This window comes from Leptodactylus fuscus, chromosome 2 (assembly GCF_031893055.1).
Source record: "Leptodactylus fuscus isolate aLepFus1 chromosome 2, aLepFus1.hap2, whole genome shotgun sequence".
NCBI classification, from domain to species: domain Eukaryota; kingdom Metazoa; phylum Chordata; class Amphibia; order Anura; family Leptodactylidae; genus Leptodactylus; species Leptodactylus fuscus.
In genome coordinates, this window is record NC_134266.1 from 110,942,793 (window position 1) to 110,956,672 (window position 13,880).

The 13,880-nt window shown below is 41.8% G+C and overlaps 1 protein-coding gene across 3 annotated transcripts in view; it reads left to right on the plus strand.

The window, feature by feature from the left end:
* The window catches only part of CUEDC1 (CUE domain containing 1), a 139,869-nt gene that overhangs the window by 68,330 nt on the left and 57,659 nt on the right, over positions 1–13,880 (plus strand). For all 3 annotated transcript variants that reach the window (XM_075264392.1, XM_075264394.1, XM_075264393.1), the window contains one exon: positions 7,405–7,531. In XM_075264392.1, the coding sequence (XP_075120493.1) occupies positions 7,405–7,531 (127 nt within the window). The remainder of the gene's footprint in view (positions 1–7,404; positions 7,532–13,880) is intronic.

The window sequence follows — 13,880 nt, forward strand, 5'->3', positions numbered from 1 at the left end:
TACATTTCATATCCCATACCTTATACACAGTACGAAAACCTTACCCGCGCCTATATATACCCACTTCTACAATCACCGCAGACGAAGTCGCGGGTACCAGCTAGTTTATAATTAAATATATTCCTTGAGTAACCCCTTAATAAAGCATTGCGGCCAATTAAGCCAACTAATGAATTTGAGTCTCAGTCTCTATTTATTTCAGTTATTTATTATCTAAATAGGAGCATATTGGGGCGTGTATCACCAAGGGTCACAGCAGACTCTACCTGCTCAGGAGGCTGAGGGCCGGCAATTCTTAGGGCCTTTTTCAACTCTGTGGTAGCATCAGTCATCTTCTTTGGAGTGGCCTGCTGGGGGAGTAGCATACTAGCCATGGATAGAAATAGACTTGACAGGCTGGTTAGAAGGGCCAGCTCGGACCTGGGGAGCCCCATGGACCCAGTCCAGGTGGTGGGTGACAGAAAGATACTGTCCGTGGTGAGCTCCATGCTGGAGAACAACTCACTGCATGAGACTGTGACAGCACTTGGCAGTACTGTCAGTGACTGACTGCTTCACCCCAAGTGTGAGAAGGAACGCTATCGAAGATCCTTCCTTCCAACCGCGGTCAGGCTGTATAATCAACATCAGGCTAAGTGAAGATCACTCTACACAGGGAACTAAGTGATCCTGAAGTCTTTCTTTTTAGTTCCTATGACTCCTAGTATCTTTCTATCTGCTATTCTGAGCTTGTATGTGTTCTTTCTTGTAATATATCACTATATTATCCATGCTGCTGTAACACAATGAATTTCCCCATAGTGGGACTATTAAAGGATTATCTTATCTTATTTCTGATTTTGTTTTTGTTGCAAACAGTAGTAATAGAAACTTAATCTTTCCTTAAATTAAAATGAATGAATTACATTGAGTGTTAGTGTGAAAATAGCTGTGGTGATTTGTCATAATAGCTAGTCTGTGTACCAGTCACTAGTTAGGAGTTGAGACATGCACATATGCTATATAGCAAATGGAACAGCAGACTGGAATGGCTGTGATTTCATGATAAACACCCTTTTGGGGGATTCAGCGAGGCTGAGTGCACAGATATCGCCATCTAGTGGATAACTCTAGAATTGCTTCTATTTATTTGGTAATTAAATCTCTGCATTCCAGTCAGCTGAAATCACAGAGCAACAGCAGTGGTGACCTTGTGCTAATGCACATTCTCCATATGTTGGCAACAAAATTTTACACAGGAATAATATTAATAGTACATAATTATAAATGCCTTCTTGGAAGATCCGTATGAGACTTCTTGTACTCAAGTGTGTGCATTCTCGGGGTGCTAGCCATCTTTTTCGTAGCTAGCATGATCACTCATTATATTGTAATGGACCCATACACATGTCCCTGTATTATCACAGTTTTCCATAGCCTACTTTTATAGAACTTGAAAACTCAATTGTTAATATAACAAACCAAAAACTCTTTACCATGAACACCTTGAAGTATGCGTGAAGAAGGGCAAATAGTATTAGTTATAATGATAGAGTGATGATGATGATGATGATAATAATAGTAGAACAGTAGTAGCATTGGTAGCCAGGGCCGCCATCAGGAATTTTGGGGCCCCATACAGCCTAAGTGTCTGCCCCCCCCCCCCACGCCATTTTAAAACTACCTTATTTTGCGTCATACCAATTCTGTATTACATTTCCCTTTATTTAGCAGCATTACAAGGCTTAATCAGATTCTATTTGCAGGTAAAATCTCTCCTTTAAAGTGAAAGTCCCACCCCCAAACAGGCTGCTATGCTAGTAGCATAGCCTACATCATTATTATTCTCCAGCTAAAAACTTATATATTATATATTATTGCCCCAGTTCCCTCTCCGCAGTGCCGCACACCTGATGTCCCAACAATCCCCCCCCCCCCCCCGTCTACCCTCTAACATCTTTCCATTGCCCCCTGTACCCATACCTCCCAACTTTTGAAGAACCAAAAGAGGGACAAAATGTGCGGCGCGCTTTGCGCGCCGTGGGAAATTTAGCCCCACCCACTCTTATGTTGACTCCGCCCACTCATTAATTTTTCATGGGCTGTATAATATATATATATATAATATATATATATATATATATTATAATATACTGTATATGTATAATATAATAATAAAACACTGTATAATCCTCCTACAGTCACCCGTAAATTATGTCCCCCCTCCGTCTCTCCCCTTCATATACACCCTTCATCTGCCCCCAGATTCATGTCCCCTCCATCTCTGCCCCCAGATTCATGTCCCCCCATCTCTGCCCCCAGAATCATGTCCCCTCCATTTCTGCCCACAGATTCATGTCCCCTCCATCTCTGCCCCCAGATTCATGTCCCTCCATCTCTGCCCCCAGATTCATGTCCCCTCCATTTCTGCCCACAGATTCATGTCCCCCATCTCTGCCCCCAGATTCATGTCCCCCCATCTCTGCCCCCAGAATCATGTCCCCTCCATTTCTGCCCACAGATTCATGTCCCCTCTATCTCTGCCCCCGGATTCATGTCCCTCCATCTCTGCCCCCAGATTCATGTCCCTCCATCTCTGCCCCCAGATTCATGTCCCCCCATCTCTTCCCCCAGATTAATGTCCCCTCCATCTCTGCCCCCAGTGTCATGCCGTCCTCTCCTTCATCTGCCCCCAGTTTCACGTTCCACATTACACTTACCTTCTCCTTCGTTCCCCCGCTGCTCTCTGCGCGCCTCTCTCTCTTACTGGCGCACAGTTGTAGACGCGATGTGACGTCATCACATCGCGTCTACACTGCCGGGTAGCCGGCGGCAGCCACATATGTGTCAGCGAGAGAGGCCGCAGCGGCGAAGCGAGGAGCTGACACATATGCGGCTGAAGCGAGGAGCTGACCTGTGTCAGCTTCTCGCTTCGCTGCTGCGGCCTCTCTCGCTGACACATATGCGGCTGAAGCGAGGAGCTGACCTGTGTCAGCTCCTCGCTTCACCCGTATATGTGTCAGCGAGAGAGGCGGCAGCGGCGAAGCGAGGAGCTGACACAGGTCAGCTCCTTGCTTCAGCCGCGTAAGTGTTTAACTCTGGACGCAGATCTGAGTTGAAACAAACAGGACATACAATGACTGCTGCCGGCGCCAGGGGGCCCCCCCAATTTTTAATTTTGGCCGGGCCCCTGATGCCAGTAGCAGTAGTACTGGCCTATCGGCGGCCCTGTTGGTAGCAGTAACTAGAGAGTAGTAGCATAATTACCTGCAATGATATGTCAGTAGTGGCCTTAACAGTAAGACATTGGAATATCAGTAGTATTAGCTGTAGTGACATGGAAATAATAGTAGGATTAGCAATGGTGACATTAGCAATAATGGGATTTGTATTAGCATTAGTGACATGGCAATACTAGTAGTATTAGAGGTAGTTGTCCTGGACTCCAGATGGTGACTAGTATGATTGTATACTTTTGTAACCAAGGCTCCTGAATTTAGATTTAAAACAGAACATGTTAGCATCTTGGATTTGACACTAAAGGGAGCACGCCCTTTTATTATAAGACTCATGCCCACACAGATATGGACGGGATAATCTGATTCATATATCAGCTGAATTTCCCAGCCCAAACTCTCTCCAGGAACGCAGACTCCCTGCTTCACAATGATCTCTGATAGCAGCTACCTCACTGGGGCTCCACTGTCCTGTACTGTGTATATTATAGAAGAATGAACTGCAGCATATCACACTCAAATTCCTGACTGTGTTTTTAACTAGCTGTTTTCCAGCTTCATTTTTAAGATAAAATTGTGTTATTGGTAGCATCTGAAGGCTGAGATTTACCATTATTCTAGGTTGTATAAAACTGGAGATGCAGCTTTTTGAAGTGATGCCTTCCCATCCTTTGCCAGCGGCTACAGCTGTATATACTGGCCATACAAATGCGAACAGACATTCCCTGGCAACAGCTCAGTTAAAAATGGATGCTGAAGATTGAAGAGAACTGAAGGCTTTCCATTTAAAGTTAAAAACAGATCAGTTTCTGTTTGCTGCTTCTTTTTTTATGTTTGTTGTTGTTTCATGCGACACACAAGTGCAGTATCCTGCAAAAGAAAATGGACTGACACGTTGGTTTTTATTTTACTTTGACTGGCCTGGAATACTGCATTTGTTTCATCCGGGTTTTTTTGCATCCACAAAACTGATAAAAACATGGTTAAAAAAAGTGATGTAAATGGCCTGTAAGTGACAGGTCTACTATGATACTTCACACCAGCGCCCGTAGTCCGTTCTGAGCTTTCAGTCTTCTGCATACAGAAGACGGAAAGCTGTCAGACCGGGTCCGGCTGTGAGCGGCGGTGAGCGTTTTATGCTCTCAGCTGCGAAACCATTTTTTTAAAACTGGACACAGAGTACTGCATGTCCGACTCTGTGTCCGATTTAAAAAAAAACAATTTTGCGGCGGAGAGCATAAAACGCTCACCGGTGCTCACGGCTGGACATCTTTGGGTATGAAAGAATCCTGCAGCTTTCCGTCTCCTGCTCCGTTTTGTGCAGGAAACGGAAACCTGCATGAACGGAGACCGGGCGCAGATGTGAACAATACCTTAGGCTGTAGAGTTGGTAGATTAAGCTTGAAAGATGGATGTGCCCTATATAGCATTTCAGCAGATAACAGAGGATTTGTGGTAACAAGAAATTGCTATTGCTTTTGGGAAATAAATTCAAAAGATAATTAACCATTTAAAGGAGAAATAAATCTAAACATATTAGGAGACTAAAATTAAATTTTTAATAGTCAACTTAAGTGTCATAACACATAAATATATCAAATGGTAAGCTCAATGGCTTGCTCCATTAAACATAGAATGAGCTAGTGACTGGTCTATTCCAGATTGTTAATATTAATTTCCAAATGATCCCCAATTTCGTACACTGCCCTGATAATACATCCAAGCAAATCCGTCCTACAAAAATACTGTCATACTCTTGCCAATTGACTATATATACAGTCATGGCCAAAAGTTTTGAGAATGATACAAATATAAATTTTTACAAAGTCTACAGCTTCAGTTGTTCTAATGGCAATTTGCATATACTCCAGAATGTTATAAAGAGTGATCAGCTTAACAGCAATTACTTGCAAAGTCAATATTTGCCTAGAAAATGAACTTTATCCCCCAAAACACATTTCAAAATCATTGCAGCCCTGCCTTAAAAGGACCAGCTAACATCGTTTCAGTGATTGCTCCATTAACACATGTGTGGGTGTTGATGAGGACAGGGTTGGAGAAGGGGAAGAGTATCGCAGCTAGAAAGATTGCACCTCAGTCAACTATCTATCGCATCATCACGAACTTCAAGGAGAGAGGTTCCATTGTTAGCAAAAAGGCTCCAGGGCACCCAAGAAAGACCAGCAAGTGCCAGGACCGTCTCTTAAAAGTGTTTCAACTGCGGGATCGGGCTACCAGCAGTGCAGAGCTTGCTCAGGAATGGCAGCAGGCAGGTGTGAGTGCATCTGCACGCACTGTGAGGCGGAGACTCTTGGAGCAAGGCCTGGTCTCAAGGAGGGCAGTGAAGAAGCCACTTCTCTCCAGAAAAAACATCAGGGACAGACTGATATTCTGCAAAAGGTACAGGGAGTGGACTGCTGAAGACTGGGGTAAAGTCATTTTCTCTGATGAATCCCCTTTTCGATTGTTTGGGACATCTGGAAAACAGCTTATTCGGAGAAGACGAGGTGAGCGCTACCACCAGTCTTGTCTCATGCCAACTGTAAAGCATCCTGAAACCATTCATGTGTGGGGTTGCTTCTCAGCCAAGGGAATCGGCTCTCTCACAGTCTTGCCTAAAAACACAGCCATGAATAAAGAATGGTACCAGAATGTCCTCCAAGATCAACTTATCCCAACCGTCCAAGAGCAGTTTGGCAATGAACAATGCCTTTTCCAGCATGATGGAGCACCTTTTCATAAAGCAAAGGTGATAACTAAATGGCTCAGGGAACAAAACATGGAGATTTTGGGTCCATGGCCTGGAAACTTCCCAGATCTTAATCCCATTGAGAACTTGTGGTCAATCATCAAGAGACGGGTGGACAAACAAAAACCTACAAATTCTGACAAAATGCAAGCATTGATTGTGCAAGAATGGACTGCTATCAGTCAGGATTTGGTCCAGAAGTTGATTGAGAGCATGCCAGGGAGAATTGCAGAGGTCCTGAAGAAGAAGGGTCAACACTGCAAATATTGACTTGCTGCATTAACTCATTCTGTCAATATAAGCTTTTGTTACTCATAATATGATTGCAATTCTATTTCTGTATGTGATAAAAACATCTGACAAACACACATAAAAACCAGAGGGCAGCAGATCATGTGAAAATATAATATTTGTGTCATTCTCAAAACTTTTGGCCATGACTGTATATATATTGACAGATGACTAATTAGAATAGTGAATTTTGGGTAGTAATGACTAATATAAAGTGTCCCTAATATGTAGTACTCTCTTCTCATTGCCTTTACATACTCCCAATCTCTTTTAAGATCAATGGTATTGTTGCCAAAAATTTACCTACTAGGGTGAAAAGGCAAGATAGGCAATAGGTGGGAACACACCAGCCACATATGGCTAATAGGCTGCCTGGTAGGTATTAACTGACTCCTAACTTGAGAGCTTACGTTACACTTCCAGATATAACTACCTAGTGCACATGCATACAGCCTGAAGCGTTTTTCCTGGGTCAATAGCCCGGACCCAGCTCATCAGAGCTATCAATGATAGTACGATGCTTTAAAACAGTGAGCAAATGAATAATGAGCAACAGCATATCAACCGGCTGGCGGTGATGTCTGGCCGCAAGAACACCAGGCATGGGTATATAAACGCTAAGCCACACCCATCATTCAGAGGAATGCCTAATCACTGAGCTTCCCCCCTCTGATGACGTTAGTGAGGTTTGATAGGCACCCCCATCTAGGACACCCCTCACCGCCTCCTATTGACTCAACACAGTATCCTTAGTTACTCATAAACCGCCATCCTTAGTGTACTAATATTTTTTTTTATTCTTGTGGGATCTACTTTACTATTACTAGTAGAAATAATTTTGGGATCGGTTGATAATCATTTTTTTTCTAGAAATAGATCTAAACTCTGATATTTGATACTCTATATATCTGATCGTACTATTGACACTTCAGAATATGAAATCTGATCTGTGATCTCAAAGGTGTCATGTCATTATTCCAGTTACCCCTTTTTAAGTGTTACGCAAAGATTCCATTATTGGGAGTCTCTAAGAGTGCTTGGTAGAGAGTGCTACAATGAATGCCTTTCTTACTGAAGTTGAAAGACGATTGGTTGCCTGTTTATTTATGAATTGACGTTAGAAAACAATTTCTTTTTATTTTAAATTAGGACTGATGTGTTACCAGCCAGTGGCCCTCAAGTACCAAAACTGTGCAGGAATTGGAACCCCCCTTTGCTAGGAACCTTGCCTGAAGATTTTCTTCGCATATTACCCCAGCAGATTGATAGTGTTAAGGTAAGACCAGTGAATGATGGCATTAAAAAGGGTTCACTATGACTAAAAAAAATGCCTAATTTCTTTCTAAAAACCCTGCTGAGCTGCAACACTGGAAGCCAACTTGAACAGGCCTGGCATGGTTTATGGATCATGCATTTGTGATTTTTCTAATGCTGGACAACTCTTTAAAAGATTAACACATGTGTGTTTTTGTTTTGTTTTTTTGTTTCTTTTCTACACCAATAAAAATAACAAACACTTATCAAAAATGCAAAAAAAAAAAAAAAAAAACATTTGATTTTTTTTTAAAATGCACTTGTTAATGCAAACAAAAACACAACTGTGTAATAGCAACCTTAAATTATATTAATTTGCTTTGTGCTACTATTTTACTACTTTCCCCTGTGTACACTGGAGCAAATCACACTTGTTTAGTCAACCATTCTAAATTGGTTTTGAGAATTATTAATTTGGTATTATTTTGTGTGAGTAGCCTAAACAATGAAAGTGTATCCTAGAGTTGGGTGATTAATCAAATAATTAATTCACCCAGAGTGTTTCAGACTATTCAGTTTTTTTCTCTTCCAATTTGATTTACCCCACATCCACCGTAATTGCATGGCAGATGCCTAGCCTTAAATACAGCACCCACATTGGGATCTATGAGCCAAGCAGGTGCCGTAGTCGTGGGGTTTTTGCTGTTTCAGAGACCTCTCTGCTCAGGGCACTTAACCCCTCAGGTGCTGTGGTGAGATGTGACCGCAGCACATGAGGTTTTACATTAGTCTTACGACACTCCCTCCTCAATCTCCGAACAACTCAAAATCGCAGGCGCCACTTGGTTTCGATACCAACTGGTTGCCCACACCTACCATAGTATATAACTATTGAGGCCCACTTGTAGCAAGGTTTAAACACAAAGGCTGCGTTCACATGGGGATTCCGCATGTCATATTCCGTCGCGGCTTTCCACTCTGGATTAGGCCCAAATGTATGGGCCTAGTCTGGAGGGTCCTGTCGCGAACACCGCAGTTGATTCAGCCACTGAATCCGCCTGAAGAAAGAGCAGCTCGTTTCTTTTTTTCCGCTAGTGGAAAAAAGAATGCTAGCAGTCTACATAGACCACCATTGTGAGAGGGCGGATTATGATGTGGATTCCGCACCAAAATCCACCCCCTCTTGCAAATGTTACCATAGTATGCAATACAGTAGTATTGTAGTCTATGGTAGAAGTGATCTAATGATCGCTGGTTCAAGTCCCCTAGGGGGAGCTGAAAAAAAAAAGTAAATAAATTAATGAATAAGATTTAAAGTTTCTAAAATATACACTGGAGATCAAAATTGGAGAACAACACACAGTTTCCTAAATGTCAAGGTCATTGTGTAGTCCTATGTGATTATATCCTAACACAAATAAAATAGCAGTATGTTAAGCTTATTTCATAAATTGTATTAATTCTTTAGCACAGAACAAAAATGTAATTGAGGTTATTGAAAAAGAACACCGATCAAAATTAGAAAAGACTTTCAGATACCTGCAAGTTATTGGTATTAACCTGGCCCCTGGTGTTAATTTCCTTAATTATCTGACAAACCCTATTTAACTGGCAGCCTAACTTTCCAGTTTTCACTGACTTTGCAAAAATGGTGTGCCGTTCCAAAGAGAGTGAAACCCTTCAGCAGCAGGTTGTCCAGATGAAGGCCAAAGGGGTGGCCCTTTCAGCCCTAATAAAAGAAGTTGGTCATTCCAAGTCTGTGATTTATAGAATATAGCATTTTTGCAAAATCACAAACTCATTTAAGTCCCCCAAGAAGCCTGGTCGCCTTCGAAGGACAGGATATTGCGGAGAATACCCCACATACCTTGTTGATCCTGATACGATGGGGATAAATAAAGCCCCCAAAGTGCCCCTTTCCTATATAAAATTAAATACATTTTTAAAAAATCCTAAAAATGTATATAATGATACACAAGACAATTTGGTATTTGGTATGATCACGTCCATAACAAAAACTGATCTAAAAGCCATATTTCCCAAACAGAATCAATAAAAAGCACAGTTTGCACCGCAAAAAGTAAGCCTTCAACCACTTCTGCTAACCGACAAATAAAAATGATACACCTCTCAAAGATGGTAATGCAAAAATAATTGATTTATATCCCTGCAAAACAATTAATGCTTACAAAAAAACAATATAAATTACGAATTGCTATAAATTAGAGGCACCTAAAATAGTCCCCCCAGAAGCTATCATAAATAAAACATAACTTTTATTAACTAATTTTTAAAATTGTAGTATCTTTCCCCCATAAAAATATAGTAATTGTAGTCCCTTGTCAAATCGTTATCAGGTGCTACTTTGATGTCACTTGACTGAACCCCAGGTAAGTATGCCACTCTTCACTTTATAGGTCTGACTCTCACAATATCCAGTTAGTAAATTTGTCAACCTGTTTGTGAGTTTAAATGGACTATAAAACCTCACAGGGGTAAACAACTAACGATATCCTGCCCAGTTCAAATGGTCCTCAGACCATATCAGGCACGCACAGCAGGAGTCAATAATGGCAACCCGTGGCTGCATACAAGCATCAGTCGTTTCTGTATGCTTTTCAAAGTACACGCTCCACTATACTAACTCCTGTTCACATTGTGCATTTGCTGTACTATATACAGTCTGTCTGATATGCTATATCTTTGCCCTCAACGCGTTTCGCTTAGTTTGCTCATCAGGAGGACGATAGTATATTATTTTCGGGCTGACGATGTGTAGTGAAAACTACATTTCCTGGAGCCTTGAAGGTAGGCTCCAGTAGTTGTAAGGGACTGACCCAACCAAAATTCAGTTTGAAGTCTAATATCTGCAAAATATGTGCAAAAATTCGTTAAACATGTTCATGGTTTAAATTTCTTGGCTATGGACTTCCACTTATACTGATGGGTTAACAAATCATGCTGAAGCATCCAACAGTAGTCTGCTAACTTCACTGCACTTTACTGACCCTGATAGCGTGACTCCATCACTGAAATGTCCTGGTGGAAGCGCTTACCATGTTCATCGCTGACTGTGCCTAGGTTTTCAAGAAAGGCTATTCCACATGTACCTTTTGTATGTAAATTGCCTCAGTAGAATTTTTGAATAAGTCAATTTTTATTCATATGCTAATGAGCCTTCTCTGTGCACCCCGGAAGTCTCTTTGAGCACTGTCTCCTGTGTATACAGCACAGGCTGCTGCTGCTGCTAACTCCTTCTCCCTGCTCTCATACATTGCACACAGCATAGAGAGGAGAGCTGGCTAACAACTTCCTGTGCACCGATAAGCTAATTAGTATATGAATAAAAATGGACTTATTCGAACAATAGTGAGGCAATTTACATACAGAAGGTATGTGTGGATTAGCCTTTCTAAAGGAAAGATGTGATTACCGGTAGTTAAAAATGACTCTTGCCAGTGATAGAGCCCCTTTAATAACTAAATAATTATAATGCAATATATATATATTGCACTCACCGGCCACTTTATTAGGTACACCATGCTAGTAACGGGTTGGACCCCCTTTTGCCTTCAGAACTGCCTCAATTCTTCGTGGCATAGATTCAACAAGGTGCTGGAAGCATTCCTCAGAGATTTTGGTCCATATTGACATGATGGCATCACACAGTTGCCGCAGATTTGTCGGCTGCACATCCATGATGCGAATCTCCCGTTCCACCACATCCCAAAGATGCTCTATTGGATTGAGATCTGGTGACTGTGGAGGCCATTGGAGTACAGTGAACTCATTGTCATGTTCAAGAAACCAGTCTGAGATGATTCCAGCTTTATGACATGGCGCATTATCCTGCTGAAAGTAGCCATCAGATGTTGGGTACATTGTGGTCATAAAGGGATGGACATGGTCAGCAACAATACTCAGGTAGGCTTTGGCGTTGCAACGATGCTCAATTGGTACCAAGGGGCCCAAAGAGTGCCAAGAAAATATTCCCCACACCATGACACCACCACCACCAGCCTGAACCGTTGATACAAGGCAGGATGGATCCATGCTTTCATGTTGTTGACGCCAAATTCTGACCCTACCATCTGAATGTCGCAGCAGAAATCGAGACTCATCAGACCAGGCAACGTTTTTCCAATCTTCAATTGTCCAATTTCGATGAGCTTGTGCAAATTGTAGCCTCAGTTTCCTGTTCTTAGCTGAAAGGAGTGGCACCCGGTGTGGTCTTCTGCTGCTGTAGCCCATCTGCCTCAAAGTTCGACGTACTGTGCGTTCAGAGATGCTCTTCTGGCTACCTTGGTTGTAACGGGTGGCTATTTGAGTCACTGTTGCCTTTCTATCAGCTCGAACCAGTCTGGCCATTCTCCTCTGACCTCTGGCATCAACAACGCATTTCCGCCCACAGAACTGCCGCTCACTGGATCTTTTTTCTTTTTCGGACCATTCTCTGTAAACCCTAGAGATGGTTGTGCGTGAAAATCCCAGTAGATCAGCAGTTTCTGAAATACTCAGACCAGCCCTTCTGGCACCAACAAGCATGCCACGTTCAAAGGCACTCAAATCACCTTTCTTCCCCATACTGATGCTCGGTTTGAACTGCAGGAGATTGTCTTGACCATGTCTACATGCCTAAATGCACTGAGTTGCCGCCATGTGATTGGCTGATTAGAAATCCTATTAATATTATAAATGTGAAAGTTTGTGAGTTTGTGGGTTTGTGTGTTTGGATGTTTGCATGTTCGGATGTTTGTTCCTCAATCACGGAAAAACCGCTCGACCGATTCGGCTGAAATTTTCCACAAACATAGTTAATACACCCGATTAAACAATAGGCTACTTTTCGTCACAATAGCGCACATACGTTTGTGCCAGGACCCCCACAAACCCCAAACTCACACCACCATCTCTGCAATCTCACACACTTTGGACCATAGCAAGCCACAAAATTCATATTGCCCTCTACAGCCTCGCCCCTAACCCCACACAATCACATATACATATACTTTACCACTTTGCCCCTCACCATAACGATACTCCAGGAGGTTCTCTTTAACGCTCCGGAGCAGCCATGTTTGCCGACCCCCACCGCTCTGACAATCCGCGACACCCCCCACCCATGTCAATACCCCTAGGCGGTCTAAAAAATGCAAAAAAATTTTTTTTAAAAAAGGAAAAAAAATATAAAAAAATAATAAAAAGGATTAAAAATTCAAATCACCCCCTTTTCCCTAGAACACATATAAAAGTACTTAAAAACTGTGAAACACATACATATTAGGTATCCCCACGTCCGAAATCGCCCGCTCTACAAAGCTATACAAATATTTTTCCTGTTCGGTAAACACTGTATCGGGAAAATGGTAAAAAGTGCCAAACCGCTGTTTTTTCACTGTTTCTGATAAAAATTTGAATAAAAAGTGATCAAAGCAATAACATTTCCTGAAAATGGTAGAACTACAAAGTACACCCGGTCACGCAAAAAAAGACGCCCTATACATCCCCGTACACGCACGTATAAATAAGTTACGGCTGTCGGAATATGGCGACTTTTCAAAAAAAAAATTTTAAACACAGTTTTGGATTTTTTTTAAGGGGTCAAAATGTAAATAAAACCATATAAATGTGGTATCCCCAGAATCGTAAGGAAACACAATACAGGGGACATGTCATTTTGTTTGCACAGTGAACGCCGTAAAACCCAAGCCCGTAAGAAAGTCGCAGAAATGCATTTTTTCTTCAAATCCACCCCATTCTGAATTTTTTCCCTGCTTCCCAAACATTATATAGAATAATTAATGGTGGCATCATGAAAAAAATTTTGTCCCAGGAAAAATTAAGACCTCATATGGCTCTGGGAGCGGAGAAATAAAAAAGTTATGGGGTTTAGAGGGAGGGGAGTCAAAAACGAAAATCAAAAAATGCCATCGGCGGGAACTTCAAATACTTCTGTCCCAAAGTCACTATGTAAAGTTTCTCACAACACCGTATAGCAGCCCAAATACACATTAACTTCAACACAAAAGTCTCATGTATTGTCTGAATTACAGCAAAAACAAGATACAAAGTTACATTTCATATCCCATACCTTATACACAGTACGAAAACCTTACCCATGCCTGTATATACCCACTTCTACAATCACCGCAGACGAAGTCGCGGGTACCAGCTAGTTAAGTGTTAACGAGCTGTTGGACAGGTGTACCTAATAAAGTGGCCGGTGAGTGTATATATATATATATATATCCTACTAATATTATAATTGTGAAAGTTTGTGTGTTTGGATGTTTGGTTCTCAATCACGCCAGAGCGGCTGAACGGATTTGGCTGACATTTGCCACATACATAGATTGTGACCTGGAATGAAA